General features: G+C 44.5%; 2 protein-coding genes across 2 annotated transcripts in view; both read right to left on the bottom strand.

Annotated features, from left to right (window-relative positions):
- Nucleotides 1-15,495, bottom strand: part of APOLD1 (apolipoprotein L domain containing 1) — a 58,693-nt gene extending 43,198 nt beyond the window's left edge. Inside the window, exon 1 of the mRNA XM_043563881.1 lies at nt 15,252-15,495. The gene's annotated coding sequence lies outside the window, so the exon portion shown is untranslated. The remainder of the gene's footprint in view (nt 1-15,251) is intronic.
- Nucleotides 5,008-18,079, bottom strand: LOC122473383. The gene is made up of 2 exons (XM_043563880.1): nt 17,219-18,079; nt 5,008-5,564 (listed from the first exon to the last, which is right to left on the bottom strand). Exons 1-2 carry the CDS (start codon nt 17,770-17,772, stop codon nt 5,348-5,350), a joined length of 771 nt encoding a protein of 256 aa, XP_043419815.1. The 5' UTR covers nt 17,773-18,079; the 3' UTR covers nt 5,008-5,347.
- Between the last annotated feature and the right edge of the window lie 281 nt (nt 18,080-18,360).

Below are 18,360 nucleotides of genomic sequence, written 5' to 3'. Positions count from 1 at the left end.
TGTGTAGTCAGTGTTCGCTTCACACACAGCAGAGCAACTAAGGAAACCACACTCACACTCCAGCTGCTAAAACGGAATGGATAAATGTATTTATATGAATATACTATGCAAAGGGGAGAAAGCAGGGAGGAATGAAAATGGATGGTGAGGAATATCCGTGAACAGGTAAGGAAAGGATATATTTTGAAAAGTTGCCCCATGTGTGTATACATGAGCCGTGTCCAGTTAGACCTAATATTGAATTACACTCTCATTAATAATAGCTGACGTTTTGAAGCACTTCCTTTAGCCACACATTATAACAATGTTTTTATAAAGCACTCTCAGATACATTATTTCAGTGGCTCATGTCGACCACCTTGTGGGGAGGTTATTCCTTTCCTTCGTAAGCTTAGCCTAGACATTGTGATGCGAAGATGACGACCCCACCTACAAGTCTGTGGTGGGTCACTGAGGAAGACCATAGACTTCAGCTAATCAGATCTACCTCTGCCCACCCAACCCACTCCCACCCCCAGCTGTGGGTATATTCCCATCCTGGGAAAGCAACTGGCTTTCCCAGGACCTACCTCTCAGGCTCAAAAGAAAACCTAAGGCTTAATTATTCTTTACAAAATTACCTTCAAAACCCAAAGGACAAGAAAACCACCCTAAGAGCTTCTTATAGACACAAATGAAATGGCCTTTTAAAAAAATTTTTAAGGGTTTTTTATTTTATTTTATTTTATTTTATTTTATTTTATTTTATTTTATTTTATTTTTGAGAGACACAGGGGTCAAGCGGGGGAGGGGCAGAGAGAGAGGGAGACACAGAATCGGAAGCAGGCTCCAGGCTCTGAGCTGTCAGCACAGAGCCTCATGCAGGGCTCAAACTCACAAACCATGAGACCATGACCTGAGCTGAATGAAGTTGGTCGCTTAACCGACTGAGTCACCCAGGCACCCCATGAAATGATCTTTTTACGGAGTCCTCTCACCAAATTAACAAATTAGCTAACTTCACTTGGCTCTTATCTTGCTACACTTCCCCCAAAACAAGTTGGGCGGCGCCCCCCCCCCCCCCCCCCAGGCAAATGAGATAGGAGGCAGGAAACTAACACAAACAAGTTTAGCAAATATAAAGCCTTGGATCATGTCTTCCTACCTAACTCGCAAGGTGGCCTTGGAGAAACACCAGAATCTATATGGATCTTCAGAGGCAAGCTCATGCTTTAATAATAACCTCCCTTCTTAGGCCTTCCGAGCCTCTTTTACCATAAAATGGCCTTATCCCCTAAGAAGGGGTTTCCTAACCTTAAAATGTCCCGTGGTAGTTGTAGCCTACCACAAAAAAAAAAAAAAAAAAAAAAAAAAAAAAAAAAGTCTACTGATCAAAACTAAGTAGCATCCTCTGTCTTCCTAAAGCAACTTTGGAAAACGATACTATTCTTTCCTTGCCGAGGAGAGAGGGAGACTAAGGTGCAAGAAGTACTAAGATTTTCCTATAGTCATTCCAAAGTTTAGCAGGAGCTTTGTTTTTGTTCTTAATGAAACAATTATTAAAGATTAGGGGGTATCATTTTTCCATAAATGGCAAGACATTGCTGGCCAGAAATATTTAATCACTATACAGTCTTCCAATCTGGCAGAAAGTGAAAGAGAATGATTTGGGATCGAGTGTCACACTGAGCCAGCTGGCCTTGTTCTCATTGAGATTATTTACAAGAATAACAGGACAGCCTCTAAACCCAGGCGAGAGTCAGAAGAGTCAGCAAGACCTAGATCTGAGCCCTCGTTCAGCTGCTTAATGTGACGGTGAGCAAGAGTTAGTTCCAAAAACTCAGTTTCCTCATTGATATAGCTATTTCTCAGAATTTTTGTCAGGGTTAAAAGGAAAAAATGTAGATAAGTGGCTTAGCACACATCGAGTGCTCCATAAAAGTTGGTTCCTGTTATTATCTATCTGTAGGGAGAGAACATCTGCTTATCAGACTATTGGGGATTGTTTTGCCTATGTGCAAAATTCAACCTAGGCACTTCAGGGAGGTGTAAATCAAAACCTAATATTTGCAATCATTTTTTCCCTATGTTTTCCCACTATGAATGAGGGACAATCATAGATACTATTAAAATTGAGCTGGCATGAAGTTTGCAACAGATAGTTCAGGTACAACCTACTATTCAGTTACTTGCATTCTAATGTATTTTTTCCAAATGAAGGAAAAGAACAGGGAGACATAATGAACAAGGATTTTCAGGTAACATTGGGCACATCTGCCTTTCTATGTGCAGGGAGAGAAAGACTGAAGGCCAGTGCCTTAAGGGACTTTGAAATTTGTAGTAAGCTTCCAATTACCTGTTTGAGCCGGGTTTAGAAGGAACTTTGGAACGGCCAACCCATTTTCAAGGAAACAGAGACCTAGATACTAAGTTAGCACATCTAGTTCACAGGAACGCTATGCTCTATTATAGCTATACTATTATATTTTTATAAGCCTTTTAAACAAGAATGAAATGGCTTCTAAAAGATGTGAAATTATCTGCCCAACCTGAAGATGAAAAGTTCACTAGGAAGATGTGATGTGAAGCTTAGAGTAACTTAATAGATTTTCCCCTTTTAGAAATTTTTAGCATATGAAATGTATCTCTACCCTGCAAGTTACTCCAAGATATATTTTTTAAATATTACTTACAGTTGCTCCCCAGGAAAGGATACATTTCAAATGTATCTTGATTAGACAGTCCCGTGTAACAAAAGTTCCTTTCCTTGAAAAAGTCTACGGGAGTTCAGAAAACATAGTAACTTCACTTTACTGTAACACTGATACTCTTTTCCTGTGCCAGCTTTTGCCTGCTCCTTTTTAGAACACAAAGAATACCCATCTTCTCAATCTCCCTAGCTTTCAGGCCACCTGACGATAGCACAATGCAAATCACTCAGTAACTACATATTTAAATAACCGCTATAGAACAGGAGTTCAGCAGAGGTGTCCTGGGGGAAAAAAAACGAAATCAATGACCCTGTGCAAGATCTGTATTCTCCTCATTCAAAGCCTCCCCAACTATCCGTCCCCACCTGCCAAGCCAACTTTATCTCTCTGTATGGCCCGGAACAACCCCCACCCCCCAAATCTAGCTCTTGCATAGCTACCAATCAGAATCAATCCCTTGCTCAAAAATCCTCAAGGACTTCTATATCAGTTAAGATTTGCATTTGGCAGCTAGTAACAGAGACCAGAAATAATAGTGGCTTAAACAAGATAAAAGTGTATTTTTCTTTTACTTAGAGGAATTCGGGAGATAAGCGGTACAGAGCTGGTGTGGCATCGCCTACAGTTCCTGTATCTTTGTGCTCCACAATGCACCTTCTATCCTCAGAAACAAAGGATGCCTCCTCAAGTTGCATCCATCTTATCCACCCTCCAGGCAGCCAGAAGGGGATGGACGGGCAGATGTCAAACTTTTTCTCAAATGCCGCAGATGTCGAAAACTTTTTTTCAAATGCCTTCAGGGGCCTAACGCAGTCCAGCATACTTCGGGAACACTCTTTAAATAACTGCCAGCCCCATGAATGAACAAATTCTACGGCAGTACTCAAGTAGGGCGATTTATCACTTAGAAAACTTTGGCAAATGTTAACAAGTAGACCTAGGGCACCATATTAGAAACTATAAGGCACAGATTGAAACTCTTAAGAGAGGACACCCCGCTTTAAAATAGCTATATAATTGGCTTTCCACAGTACTAAAATTCCCAGAGTTAGAGATTTATTCTGTTGGGTTAAGAGACTATGTTTCCAGTCAAAGGCACTGTGTTATGCTGAGGAATCAGAGCGTTAGAATAAGTAAAGGCAGCTTCTGACACACACAAACTTAAAGCACGCATGAAATATAACTCGAGACTACCTAGCAGCACAGGAATGCCAAAATCAATAGGCATTTCAGAGCAGGGTAAAAGGTCCATGAATGTCACTTGGTAAATGTGAGTCAAGTGATTTGTTACTGCACTAACAAGGTGCAAACAGAAGAGGTTAGTTTAGGGGAGGGAGGGAAACTGCCCCGGGGGCTGCTTGGAGCAGCGGGCCGACAGGTGGCTGTACTAATTGGCCCCGGGTTGGCCCTGTGCGGTATGAAGGAGTGGACCCCTTAGGAAAGGGGGTGGCTGACAGGCAACCAGAGAGGAGAAGCAGAAAGTAAAGTCAAAAACCATCTCTTGCACGATGGACAGCAAGGACGGCGTGGGTGTCATAAAAGGGGTGCCGCATCAAGACCCCAGCTCTGGGTTCCAGTCCTGCCTCAGCCCCCCCCCCCCCCACAGTTGGGTAACTTTGGGCAGCCGACAACCTCTCTGGGCCTCAATTTTCCCCAAAGAGGGGCTTGAACCAGATGATTCAAGGTCCCCCCAACAGCGTTAAAGTGAACGTTACTTGATAGTAAGAGCTCCTACTTCAGCCCATCCGGAAAAGGCTGTTGAAATCTACGAGAATGAGTGTTTAAGGAGCAAGAGCAGGTTAGACAGGGGAAGACAGGACGTGTGGGAAGATGGGACGTGGAACCAACGTTGGAAACAAAGCGCGAAACCAAAGAGGCCCTTTTGCTGCTCTGTACCACAGGCCCGAGGTGTCATCTTGGATGTGAGCTTAGGACTTAGCCCAGTCCGCACAGGGAAGGCCTCTTCTCCTATGCGGGGGCTGGGGGAGGGGGGGGGTGGATACTCCAGAGTCGAAAAAATACTAATAAAATGGCAAACACACACATAGCTATTATTTTTATGAGGGCTTTGTCCTAAATTCTTTACCTATTTTTAATTTTTTTTCTAGAGAAAGAGGGCTTTTAAATCGTAAAGAGAGAGGGGCGCCTGGGTGGCTCAGTCGGTTGAGCGTCTGACTTCAGTTCAGGTCACGATCTCACGGTCCGTGAGTTCGAGCCCCGCGACGGGCTCTGGGCTGATGGCTCAGAGCCTGGAGCCTGCGTCCGATTCTGTGTCTCCCTCCCTCTCTGCCCCTCCCCCGTTCATGCTCTGTCTCTCTCTGTCTCAAAAATAAATAAATGTTAAAAAAAAAAATTTAAATCGTAAAGAGAGAGGCAAAGCAAGAAGCAGAATTAAGGTATGTAACATGCTTGGCCCAGGGCCTGGCACGTGATAGGCACTCATCATCGTTGTTGTTGCTGACAAACCAGGGGCTCAAGGAGACGATTCCCCCCACTTCCTTCTCCTATATAACCACCCTCTATCTTCTGCAGTGGAGTAACGGGTGTCCCACTGATGATGGAGCTCCACTCCACTACCACGGGGTTCCCAGCGCTGCTCAGGTATATATATAACCCCACCTCTGGGCCCCCAGCCACAATCTTCAGTGGAGGATATGCTACAGATAAGCGGTTACTTCCTCCTCTCTCTCCATCACGGCTGCTCCCTTTTCAGTGAAGATTTGTTTTCCTGGCAGAGGGGAGGCGGGGAGGTGAAGGGCAGAGAAGAGAAAGGAAACAAAGAGAAGGTGTAGGAGTGATTTCAGACCCGGGTGCTCCCTGGTGCTGCTATTTAGAGCTTTTGTTTTCGAGCAGTATGGAAGACCGACCCTCTTCCTAGAGACTGAAACCGAAACAACCATGACTGGGGCTGGGAATTACAGGTCACTTAGATTCACTCCAAAAACACCTGAGTTGACAGCTGAGGAAATGAACAGGGAGCAGTGAATTTTGCGAACCCCCCTCGCACAAGCTTAAGGGACAGCTTCTTGCTGGGTCGCAGACCGAATGAATGCAGGTGGTTCTATCGGCTTAGCCAGCAGAGGTCTCTCTTTTCCTAAACTTAAGTTAAAAAAAAAAAAACAAAAAACAACCCAACTCCGTGGGCTGTCCTTTTTTATCATCCCTCCTATGAAGTCTCTTTCCAAAACCAAATAAATAGTGAATCCTTCGGCCAAATTATTTGTAAACATTCAATCCAGTCGCCCAGTAAAAATGCAAGACAAAAACCGTTGAGCTATTTGAAGAAAGCGATTCAGTATCCACTCCTAAGCTGGTCACCTGCTTAGAAGATTCACACCACCTGTACCGGCAAAGGGCAAACCATGGGCCGGCACCCAAAACAAGTCAGGCAACCAGCTTCTGTGAGAAGAGGAGGCAAGGTGAACCAGCAGCTAGTGGGTGGAGGCAAAGTGGCGAGATTCACTTCTTCAGCTCCATCATTTAAAGACCCACAGCAGGCCATAGTATTTTCCAGGAGGAGGGGAAGAGTCCTGCATTGAAGCTGCAATATATTAGTTGTGGCCAGTATCCCCCTGATGGTCCCAGGACTTCGTGTCCCCTTCATTTACTGAAGCCAGGATTTTTCTTTTAATATTTATTTATTTTTGAGGGAGAGAGAAAGAGAGAGCAAGTGGGGGATGGGCAGAGAGAGAGGGAGACACAGAATCCAAAGCAGGCTCCAGGGTCCGAGCTGTCAGCACAGAGCCTGACATGGGACTCCAACACACAAACCGTGAGATCATGACTTGAACCGAAGTCTGACACCTAACTGACTGAGCCACCCAGGTGCCCCAAAGCCAGGGTTTTTTTTGGTTTTTTGTTTTTCATGTTTATTGTTTTTGAGAAAGAGAGAGAGACAGAGCACGAGCAGGGGAGTCCCCAGGTGCCCCTGAAGCCAGTTTTAAAATGTGTTTTATATGGTGTATGTTTAAACAGCATCACAGAGAAACATAAAGGTGCAAGCCTACAGGTCATGATCTCACAGTTCGTGGGTTCCAGCCCCACATTGGGCTTGCTGCTGTCAGCCTGTCAGCACAAAGCCTCCTTCGGATCCTGTCTCCCTCTCTCTGTCCCTTCCCCACTTGGCTCTCTCCCCCCAAAAAATAAAATAAAAAATAAAAAGGTGCAAGGCTAAACATTCTTTCCCACCTCTTATGGAAATTTTTTAAAATTTTTTAATGTCTATTTATTTTTGAGAGAGATAGAGACAGAGTGTGAGCAGGGGAGGGGCACAGAGAGGGAGACACAGAATTTGAAGCAGGCTCCAGGCTCTGAGCTGTCAGCACAGAGCCTGACGTGGGGCTTGAACCCATGGACTGGGAGGTCATGACCTGAGCCAAAGTCGGCCACGTAACCGACTGAGCCACCCAGGTGCCCCCCACCTCTTATGGAAATAATCCTGATCAAGACTAAGGGCTTTGACCAGAATTAGATAAAATGAGGAAATAAGCAAGTTTAACTGAAGCTGCACAAGTCTCTTCAAGTGTCCAATGGCTTCCCATTGCTCTTAAAGTCAAGTCCAGAATTCCTAACGTGGCTTCCTTCAAAAGCCCATCTGGACTTGCCCACAGCTCCCCCACAGCACTCACTCCCAGCCACAAGCACCTTTCTTCACTTCCTCAAAGTCCTTCCCTGCCTTGGAGCTTTGGACTGGCTCAGCCTGGGTCTCTCTTCTTCCCCTCCTTCCTTAGACTGGTTAACTCCCGCTCAGCCTCCAGATCTCAGCTGAAGGTCATTTCCTTAGGAGAGACTTCCTAGCTGCCACCACTAGGTTAGGCCCCCTGTTTCTAATGCTTACAGCATCCTACATGGCAACCAACGACAGAAGGCCCCTCGTGGAGAGACAGGTTTTTCAAGACTTGTTTCTTTTTGGTGAACACAGGCTGGCTAGGGGAAAGAGTTTGGATTTCAGCCCCCCTTTGCTCTCTCAGCTAGACACCTTTGTATGGGGCCCAAACCATGGGAGCACAAGACAGAATCTTTGAGATCCCTTCACAACACTTATCCTTCAGAACACTCACCTAAACTGCATGTAATAATCATGGCTGTGATGCCCTGTCCATCTCCTCCAACAGCCTGAAGAGGGCAATGCTCCCATTTGTTACGCTGAAAACAGAGCCTGGCCCTTAGCACGCAACAATGAAGCAGTGTTTGGCATCACTAAGCAACCATGAAGTTATCACATGCTTTTTTTTGAAGCAAGATAATAAATGTCCACCGTTCAGCCTGTACTGTTGTACTAGCATCTTCCTTTGACTCCTGCGAATATGTGGTTTTCAGCCAAAAATCAGGATTCTAGCTTCCCTGGAAAATAACCTGATCCACAGGGATAGACTACGTGATCCTGACTAGGAAACAGAAATCACAGAATTGTGCGCCAGAAGGAACCTATAAATCAACTTGTTTAACTTCCCCACTTTACGGGAAATCAAGGATTAGAATATTTTCGTCTGTAAAATGAACACTGGATGCAGTGATCTTCCATACCTGGTATTCTGAGATCCTAAGATTTGCCTCAAACCAGTCCCATGGAGAGTGACAGCTCAAGATTGGTCTGGTTAGCAAACTAGAAATTTAAAACAATCTCCTGAGCACTATGTCCTACATAACAAAACTAAGGCAGGCAGTTAGTTAATCTGTTGAATTCCGGGCAGAATCCCTGGGTGTGCCAAATCCCAAAGATCTAGGAATGTGACGTTTGGGATAATGTTACCCACAGGATCCCTTGTGCCAGAAAAGATGGAATTGGCTCAATTTTCCATGGTTTGTTAAGATATTCCCGAGTTAATGGGAATGATATTTATACCTCGTTCGTGTGCCCTGGAAAGAAAACCATATACCCAAAGACACACGCTCCTCATAATTCATATACGGATTTACTGATATCTGAAACTAGACAGAAATAGACAGAAAAGGAGGGGATAGGCATTATAGAAATGCTTGTTCTCCGCCAATGTCTGAGAAAAGAGACTAAGACACAAAGAGAAACTTATTCTGCATTAAAGAACTGTAAGGATAATTATTTTTCAAATTTGAAACATGTTTATAGTTGTTTCTTGTTAAAAACTGTTTACAAAAATGAGGTCATACCATAAATATTGCTCTGTGCCTGCTTTAATATTATTGACAACTCTCCGTATTAACGTAGATAAAGCTACCTGGGGTGTTTTAATGACTGCGATCTGTGTCATTCTTGGATATACCATATTCAAATAATCAATCCCACATTCCTATATCTAAGGAGTTGTTCAGTTGTTTACTTTTTTGTTTCTTTTTATAATCAAATATATAACTTCACAATAGTCATTCTGGTAAATATATCTTTAGTCATTATTTCCCAAAAGTAAACTTGTAGAAGATGAATTGTTAAATCAAAAAGTAAACCCACAGTATATAATGTAAAATATAATGTGTGTGTGTGTGTGTGTGTGTGTGTGTGTGTGTGTCCGTGGGGAGGAGCAGGGGAGAGATTTAACATTTTTCCCATGTGGTTGGCTATAACCCTATAACCTAACACCATTTATTCCATAACATAGTCTCTCTCTACTGATTTGACATTTTGCGTTTTATCATATAATAAATTCCGCTTGAAGTTTTTCAGAGAATAGAGAAGTTGAAGCAAAAGCCAGTTAAGGTGATGACTTATCAGCTCAGATTACCAGCTGATACACAGAAATTAAAAGCAGGAATGGATGGGAGCAGCTGGGTGGCTCAGTCGGTTGGGTGTCTGACTTCAGCTCAGTTCATCTCACAACTCGTGAGTTCAAGCCCCGAGTCAGGCTCTGTGCTGACAGCTCAGAGCCTGGAGCCTGCTTCTGATTCTGTGTCTCCCTCTTTCTCTGCCCCTCCCTTGCTCATACTGTCTCTCTCTCTTTCAAAAATAAATTAACATTAAAAAAAATTTTTTTAAGCAGAAATGGATGAAATGTGTCAAAAAGGTGGTTGTATTCATTTTAAGAGGCTGACTCAGCTAGAACTTCTAGTATGATATTGAATAGGAGTGTTAAGAGATAATATTTTTGCTGTCTCTCAGCTTTAGTAGTAAAGCATCCAGTTTGTCATCAGTAGGTATCATGTTAGCCCTAGGTAATTTTTGGAGATGTTCATTATCCAATTTAGGAAGTTTTCTATTCCTTTTTTTGCTGAGTTTTTATCATGAAGGATGTTGGATTTTTCCAAGTACTTTTGCTGCATCAACTGATGATTTATGATTTTTCTTTAGACTGTTAATGTGGTAGGTTATATTGATTTTCAAATGTTGAACCAAACTTGCAAACATAAAATAAATCCACTTGGCCATAGTGTTAAAAAAAAAAAAAAAGAGGCTGATTCAGGGGAATGTTTATGGGCAAAAAAAGGTGATGGCACTAAGCCAAAGACTAGCAGGTTTGGAGTGAAAGGAATCTTAACACTGAATTTGAAAGGTGGTCATGGCTTCCACACATGCAAACTCTTTGCTTCTCTGGTCACCAATGAAGCCAGGAAAAACAAAAAAAAAAACAAAAAAAAAACACTCAGCCTTGGATAGAAAGGAGGGAAGCAAAGGTTAAACTATCAAGAAAGGATGATGGCCATCTTTGTATCTGAGTGATGCTAATTGTGAATATATTTGCCTAAATTTATGTATTCTGTATGTAATTTATATCCCAATAGTTTTAAGCTACAGTTGAGTATGTTCTCATATTTTAAAAGCCTTTTGTTCTCTTTCTGAAAACTGTGTTTATATCCTTTCTTATTTTTCTGTTGGTTTGCTTTTTCTCATTGATTTGTAGGAACTTTATATTTATCAGGAAATTAGCCCTTCAGTATATGGGTTGTGAACATTTTCCCAGTTTGCCATTGTATTTGTGTGAGTGTGTGTGTGCGTATGTTATTGATTTAGTACCACAAACAAATCTATACCAGGTCCTTTTTGAGATAATTAGAGATGGCCCTAAACTGAACAAATTCCTTACTTTTTAAGCTTTTTTAAAAACTGTGTTAAGTATACATAAAAATTTGACCATTTTAACTATTTTTTGCAATATATTAATTCTGTTTATTAAATACTCCATAAAAAAATTGTTCTAGGGGCGCCTGGGTGGCGCAGTCGGTTAAGCGTCCGACTTCAGCCAGGTCACGATCTCGCGGTCCGTGAGTTCGAGCCCCGCGTCGGGCTCTGGGCTGATGGCTCGGAGCCTGGAGCCTGTTTCCGATTCTGTGTCTCCCTCTCTCTCTGCCCCTCCCCCGTTCATGCTCTGTCTCTCTCTCTCTCTCCCCCAAAAATGAATGAACGTTGAAAAAAAAATTAAAAAAAAAAATTGTTCTAGGGGCGCCTGGGTGGCTCAGTTGGTTAGGTGACCGACTTCGGCTCAGGTCATGATCTTGCAGTTTGTGAGTTCGGGCCCTGCGTCCAGCTCTGTGCTGACAGCTCAGAGCCTGGATCCTACTTCAGATTCTGTGTCTCCCCCTGTCTCTACCCCTCCCCTGCTCACGCTCTGTGTCTGTCTCTCAATAATAAATAAAAGTTAAAAAAAAAAAAAAAGAAACGTTCAAAAAAAAAATTGTTCTTAAGAGTGGTAACAGCAGCAGGGTGCCTGAGTGGCTCAGTCAGGTGAGCATCTGACTTGATTTTGGTTCAGGTCATGACATCATGGTTTGTAGGATTGAGCCCCATGACGGGCTCAGGCTTGGCATTGGTAGTGCCCAGCCTGCTTAGAATTCTCTCTCTCCCTCTCTCTGTCCCTCCCCAGCTTGTGTGTGCGTGCACTCTCTCTCTCCAAATACATTTAAAACCTTAAAAAAAAAAAAAAGTGAGAATTAAAACTGAGAAATAGAAGCGCCCGGGGGGCTTAGTCCATTAAGCATCTGACTCTTGGTTTTGACTCAGGTCATGATCTCATGGCTCATGAGTTCAAGCGCAGCATGGGGCTCACACTGACAGTGCTGAGCCTGCTTTGGATCCTCACTCTCTCCCTCTCTCTCTGTCCCTCCCCCCATTCACACACGCACTCTCTCTGTCTCTGTTGAAAATAAACATTTTTTTTTAACTGAGAAATATATTTACAAGGTTAATATAGCAGATTGTGGATGGTTACTTGAGAATCCAAGATAAGAACTTGATGTCTCTGTTAATTATATGGTTTATAAATATATGTAATGATTAGTATTTATTATATAACTGGTACTGTGTAAGTACTGCCCATACATTATCCCAATGAATAGATTAATAATCCTGTGAGAGAGGTAAATGCATCCTCATGATATAGCCAAAGAAATAGAAACTTTAGAAGGTGAAGTAACTTGCAAAAGGTCTTATAGGCAATGAGTTAGGTAACTGGGACTCAAACCCAAGCAGTCTGATTTCAGAGCCTGAAGTGCAACCACCATACCCATGTCTCACAAAGGATTCACAGAACACTGTGTAGGAGATTCTTTTAGACAGAACATGGACAGACTTTAAAATGTTTCCAGTAGTTGTGTGCGTATGTATGTGTGTGTGCTTGTAGAAGTGTATGTAAGTATATATGCATGTATGTATGTATATATTTAAATACGCATATAATTTGCCACTTTAACCATTTTTTATTTATTTTTAAGTTTATTTATTTTGAGACAGAGAGAGTGCAAGCAGGAGAGGGGTAGAAAGAGAGGGAGATTAAGAATCCCAAGCAGGCTCTGTACTGTCAGCACAGAGACCAATGTGGGGGTTCGATCTCATGAACCGACCCGTGAGATCATGACCTGAACAGAGATCGAGAGTCAGTCGCTAAACCAACTGTGCCACCCAGGCACCCCTAACCATTTTTTAAATGCATAGCTCAGTGGAATTAAGTATATTCACGTTTGTGTGCAACTATTACCCCAAGCCATTGTCTCTGACTTTGCTCTGAAAGCCTTTGCCATACAGAACATTTTTACTCTTATGTCATTGAATTTAACAATATTATATTTAATAGATTCTGCTTTGTTTCATACCTAGAAAGACCTTCCCCGCTCTGAGATTATATTTTTGAAAAGTCCCCTGAAGTTTCTTCTAGTGTGTCTCTAATTTCATTTTTTTACACTTCAGGAAAAAAGTGTAAGTTTTTACACTTCTTTAATCCTTCAGGAATCGATCCTAGTATAAAGTATGGGATAAGGATCCCACTCCATTTTTTTTAAATGCTAGTAGGAATTACATTTCCAGCTAGACAAATTCATTTTAAAACCAAATAGGAAAAAAGTCAAGCAAAAGCAGCCAAATTCTGGGAAAATTCTGGGAAAAAAAGCAGATTAAAGGGACTGGTTGGATGTAGAATATTAGTGTTACCAGAAATAAAATTACAGTAATTAAAATAATATAGTCCTGAGTGCATAAACAAATAGAACAATGGAATGGAATAGGATAATCAGAACTTAACAGAATTTAATATAAAAGCATAAATTTAATTATCCCCTTTATCATCTTGAGTATTTCTATCCAAGAATATGGGACACCCTTTCATTTGTTCAAGTCTTCCGTTAGAGATACATCCACAGAATGAGAACATTACTCCATCTGCCCCCTGCCTTCCTCTCCACTAAAGAGTGACAAGTAGTGAAAAGTTACCTGTGGAGGCTTTGTTTGGGGTCTAAATTGCTTCCCAGCATCATTCCTAACATATTGGATTCCCCAGTGTCTCTCTCTATTCACATAATGTGGAAAGCTGTTATCAAGTCAGATTTAATCAGACATATCTGTACCATAGGTCCATAGTCTGGGCCCAAACCCAATACTAAGTGTTAAAGATGAAACAGTAGGTGTTCGGTGTTGGCAGAATTCTTTTTAAAGTTTCCAGAGGCTGAGTTTGGGCCTTGCTTTCAGTTGGGAAGTTAGGACGGCAATTGGAAGTTACCAGCTACTCTCAAAGGTAGTGCTTCAAGTGATCATAGGTGTTGGTCTAGAACAGCAATGTCTAACAGAAATATAATGGGAGTCATATATACAAATTAAAATGGTCTAGTAACCACACTAAAAAAAGGGGGGGAAAGAAACAGATAAAATTAAATTTCATATTTTTATTTGATCCAATGTATCAAAAATATGATCACTTCAACATGTAATCAATACAAAAATTATTGAGATATTTAACATTCTTTTTCATACTAATTCTTGGAAACCTGGTGTATATTTCACAGTTACATCTCAATTTGGACGAGCCACATTCAAATACTCAATAGCTACATATGGCTTCTGGCTACCATATCGGAAGGTACAACTCTAGAAGAAATCTTCCTTGAGTGCAACTCAAGGAAAATTGCTTAATTTATTGAATATCCATAAAGTCCAAGATTGGAAATACCATATCTCAAGGGTCTAGAACAGACTTTGGAAGTAACTAGTCCTCACACTCACTTGATATTTGTCTCCTGTCTACAACGTCCTTATCAAGGGGTCATCCAGACTAGTGCCTGACTCACACTTCCAGGGATGATGAGCTCACTACTTCCTGAGGCTAGCCAGTCCATCTGGGGACTTTCTTAACTCAAACAAATTCCTTACTAAGGGCACAGGCAGGTTAGTTTATGGTGGTCCAAGTTAGGTTGTGTAAGTAAAGGATTGATTGGGTTAGGAAAGACTGGAGGAGGTAAGAACTAAAAAATAGCTGGGGTCGGGGCGCCTGGGTGGCGCAGTCGGTTAAGCGTCCGACTTCAGCCAGGTCACGATCTCGCGGTCCGGGAGTTCGAGCCCCACGTCAGGCTCTGGGCTGATGGCTTGGAGCCTGGAGCCAGTTTCCGATTCTGTGTCTCCCTCTCTCTCTGCCCCTCCCCCGTTCATGCTCTGTCTCTCTCTGTCCCAAAAATAAATAAATGTTGAAAAAAAATTTTTTTTAAATAAAAAAATAAAAAATGGCTGGGGAAGTGGAGTTAAGAGCTGTTAAGACTGAAGGCTGGGGCTGGACGTCAGGTTAAAATCATTAGTTACACTGCCACAAGAGTAAGAGACTCCCAAAATGTAGGCATATATGCTAGTTTCACTAATGTGAAAATAGAGTGATTTAGAGAGTAATTTGAATTACTATAAACTTTTGAAATTTTCACAGCAAAGTAAAACATAATTGAGTTGCAATTAATGCAGGATATCGTTTCTATTAGACCCGTAATACAACCAACATTCTCCTAAATCTTAAAGTCCCTTATCAAAAGAATTAATTTCCAGACCCAGAAATCAAAAGGCAATTGAAAAGTCATATTTCCTTTCTTAATTCTTTTCTCAGTTTTATTTTAACGTTTTTCCTTACTCAAAAGCACTCTGGAAATCAAAGAGAGAAAACTTCCTTTAAATTTTTTCAATAAAAATGACAGCGACTTGGCTGAATTATGATGGAATCTGGCTGGGTAGCACTTGAAATAATAGACCTGATCTGTCTTTACATCTCCCCGGTTTCTTTTCTTTCCTTTCTTTCTTTCTTTCTTTCTTTTTCTTTCTTTCTTTTTTTTTTTTTTTTTTTTTCCTCTAGGTTGTAAGGTGCTCTTTTCCGGGCCACCTTCATCCCCAGCCCCCTCCCTCCCCACGTCTACCTTTCCAAGGCAGGGGAAGGTGCATCTTCTCCTGGGCTTCCGTCAGCGCCTCCCTAGCACCTCTGGCCAGCAGCCGGCGAAACGGCGTGCCCCGGACATCCATTAACGTTTTATACTACATCTCTGCCCCCGCCAAATCTGCTCGGGTTTGTTTACCGCGGCCCCACGCTCCCCCACCCGCCTGCACACTGTCAACGGCACTTTGGGGCAAAATTTCGGAACAGACAGATGCTCCGCCCACCCTCCTCCCCAGAACCAGCTGAAGCTCCCCAGTTCGGGGCGCCGAAATAGGTTTCGTCACACGATGTGGGGTACCGTATTTTTTACAAGCAAACAAGCATCCAAAAAAAAAAATTCAAACTGCACCGTCGGGCCAATGGGGAAGGAGCGGGAGGTGGGCGGAGGAAGAGCGCGGCGGGCGGGCGCGGGGGCTGGTACCGCAGGGGATTCGTGAAAACGCGCCGGGCGCAAGGTTTGGGGCTTTTTTTTTTTTTTTTTTTTTTTTTTTTCCTTCCCTTTCCTCCCAAACCAGCTAAAGCGCTAGAAGCTGGAGCCTTTCGGATCCACCTTAAATTTTCAGTGGACTCGGCGCAGGGGTCAGTGGGCGCAGCCAATGCCAATCAAGTTTACAACCACCAGCCCGGGAGGGAAAAAAGAGAGGAAAAAAATAATCTTCAAGTTCCCTAGTCCTATACACACTCGGACGGACGCACGCACTCACATACGCGGGCACACAAAAGGAAGCGGGGGTGGGGGGGGTGGAACAGGCGCCCGAGGGAGGAGGGTGGGGGTAAATGTTTGCAAAACGCTCGTTTGGGGCTCGGTGCCCGCGGCCCGAGCGCTCGGGGAAGGCGCGCGGGAAGCGCGGCCCGACCCGAGCGCCATGATGGTCGCCGCGGTTCGGAGCCCATTTTCTGGAGGGGGAGCTGCAATGATGCAATCCCCCGGCCCCGCGTCCCGGCTGCGCGCCCTTCTCCCTGCCTTTTCTTAGCGTTCCTTTGAGGCGCGTCGACGCTTCGCGCCCAACACGCATCGATTTCTTGTTGTATTTTGTGCTTTCCGATTCCTGCCTACTGTGTGTCCCCACGCGAGACAGGCCTGGGACTTGAATGTCCGTGTAAATACTTTCGCTTCTGCAGGGTCTGACTGAGGCTGACCCCACCCCACTCCACCCCACCCCCACGCGAGCCAAGATCCGGGAGGTTTCCTCCCCCTTACCCCGCCGTGGATGAGGCGGGGGTGGGGGGATCTAGCCTGACTGTGGGCGCTTCTTCTGTGCCGCCGCCCCCCTCCCCAGTTTCGCTTACAGGATTTTTACCTTACTGTTGGCCGGGAGGGAGGGGAGCGGGCGTAGGGTGTGGCTCAGGTAAAAGAGATGGCAAATTTAAAAAAGAAATTCGCACTCTGAAAAACAGATTGGAGATCCAGATAGGCTTTTCAAACACCTTTTTCAGTCCTAAAAAGCTTATGAAGAGCAAGTGTTACGCTCACAATGATGAAGATGAAATGGCGAAGACGGCCTTTCCCGGCCGCCGGGAAAGGTCGCCTGGCGCGGCCGGGGCGGTGGGCGCACCGGGGCCTGAAAGGCCGCGCGCCCCGCTCCCATCCTGTGGATTTCCACGGTCCCTTCTGTCCCCCAGTCATGCCCCTGGCCCCACGTTTTCCTATTTCTTCCCTGCCCCAGTCCGACGCGTTGGACAGCTGGGGATGCGATGGGGGGTGGGGGTGGGGGGGAGCTGGATTTTGCAAAACGGCTGTAAAGGAGGAAGCGACCCCGCAAGCGGCTGTGGCGCTCGGCCCCTCCTGCGCGTCGCTGCGGTCCTCCTTGGCCGCCGGCGAGCCGGGAAGCCTTTCGAAATGCGCGGGGCTGCGGATCATTGGAGCCCAGGGTGGGGGTGGGAGCGGGCTGCTGCTCCGGAGGGTCCGCAGATTCGGAAAGGTTCTCCCCTTCGCTCAGATCCCCCCACCGATCTGGAATATGGCAGGGTGCTTGGTGTAGAGGGTCTGACTGGAGAGAAGTAGGGGCTTCCGCTTCTTTCTCGACCCAGAGGAGAGATGATGAGGGAGGAAAGTTTCCGAGAAACCGCCCCGCGCCGCTGCGCGGGCCGGGGAGCAGCCGCCCTCCACGGCCTGCGGGGCGCCCCGAGCGCGGGAACTGCGCGCAGCCACCCCGGCGGCGCGGGCGCTGCAAGTGGCAGAAATGCAGCGAGACTTGATGGCCTTTTCGTCGCGGGGCGCCAGCCAGCCCGACGCCGCAACTGCCGCGGCAGGCGGGAGCGGGGCTTCGGGGCAGTTTGGGGAGACGACCGCGCAGTGGCCGGGGGAGCGGAGCAGGGTTTGGCTGGCGCCGGCTGCCGCGACCCCTCAGAGGGACGCCCGCGGCGGGCCCAGCGGTCCGGGACCAGGGAAGGGACGCTCCGAATCTCGGGGACGCACTTGGAGAGTTGACACAGACGTCTAAAGGATCCCCCCGGTGACTTGGGGGCTGCGTTCCTGTGAACGTGCCTGGCGCGGCGAGCATCCACTTCTTCCTGGCCCTACACTCCTAAAACGCAGTCTCTAAAAATTCACATTAAGGATGCCGCTTGAGGGAAGGAAAATAGGGTGCAGGCAGCAATTAAGAGGATTTTTTTCCTCTGTTACAGACACTTTTTAAGTACTCTTTTTGGTTCAGAGAAACTAATTTTATTTCATTATTTCCTGACTCTCCATTCCTTCCTCCCCATTTTGAATTGTTTTTCTTGCTTTCTCAGTGTCTTCCTGAAAAAACACCCTGTATGCGTGTTTTGAATAGAATCACAAAAACACCTTTAGCCTTTAATTAAAATAATACCTACTTGGAAGATGTAGCTCCGCCACCAAAGGACCTTCTTTTCTCCTTCCCGGCAGCCGAAGAGAGTCAACTCTGCTCTTTTTTTTTTTTTTTTTGCTTTGCTTTGCTTTCTTCTTTTTTTTTTTTTTTTTTTTTCTTTAACAGCTTCAGGTCAAAATAAGTTTTAACTGTCTTGTGTAGAGCCCCCTTTGGGGTGCAATAATGTAAATGCTAGTATTTCAGGTAAACAATTTAACCCAAGTTCAAATGTTTGCGATTTAACCATTTGCAGAATCC

The sequence above is a fragment of the Prionailurus bengalensis genome, chromosome B4 (genome assembly GCF_016509475.1).
Source record: "Prionailurus bengalensis isolate Pbe53 chromosome B4, Fcat_Pben_1.1_paternal_pri, whole genome shotgun sequence".
Lineage (NCBI taxonomy): Eukaryota > Metazoa > Chordata > Mammalia > Carnivora > Felidae > Prionailurus > Prionailurus bengalensis.
Note: the sequence above shows the minus strand (reverse complement) of the source record. Positions and strands in the feature narration are given on the sequence as shown.

Bases quoted from the DNA above. Each gene is read 5' to 3' on its own strand.
- LOC122473383 (XM_043563880.1), bottom strand. From the start codon at position 17,772: ATGCTCGCCGCGCCAGGCACGTTCACAGGAACGCAGCCCCCAAGTCAC. The intron at 5,565-17,218 runs GTGGGGGGATCT...TTCAGTCTCTAG, and splicing joins CCCTGCCATATTCCAGATCG to GAAGAGGGTCGGTCTTCCAT.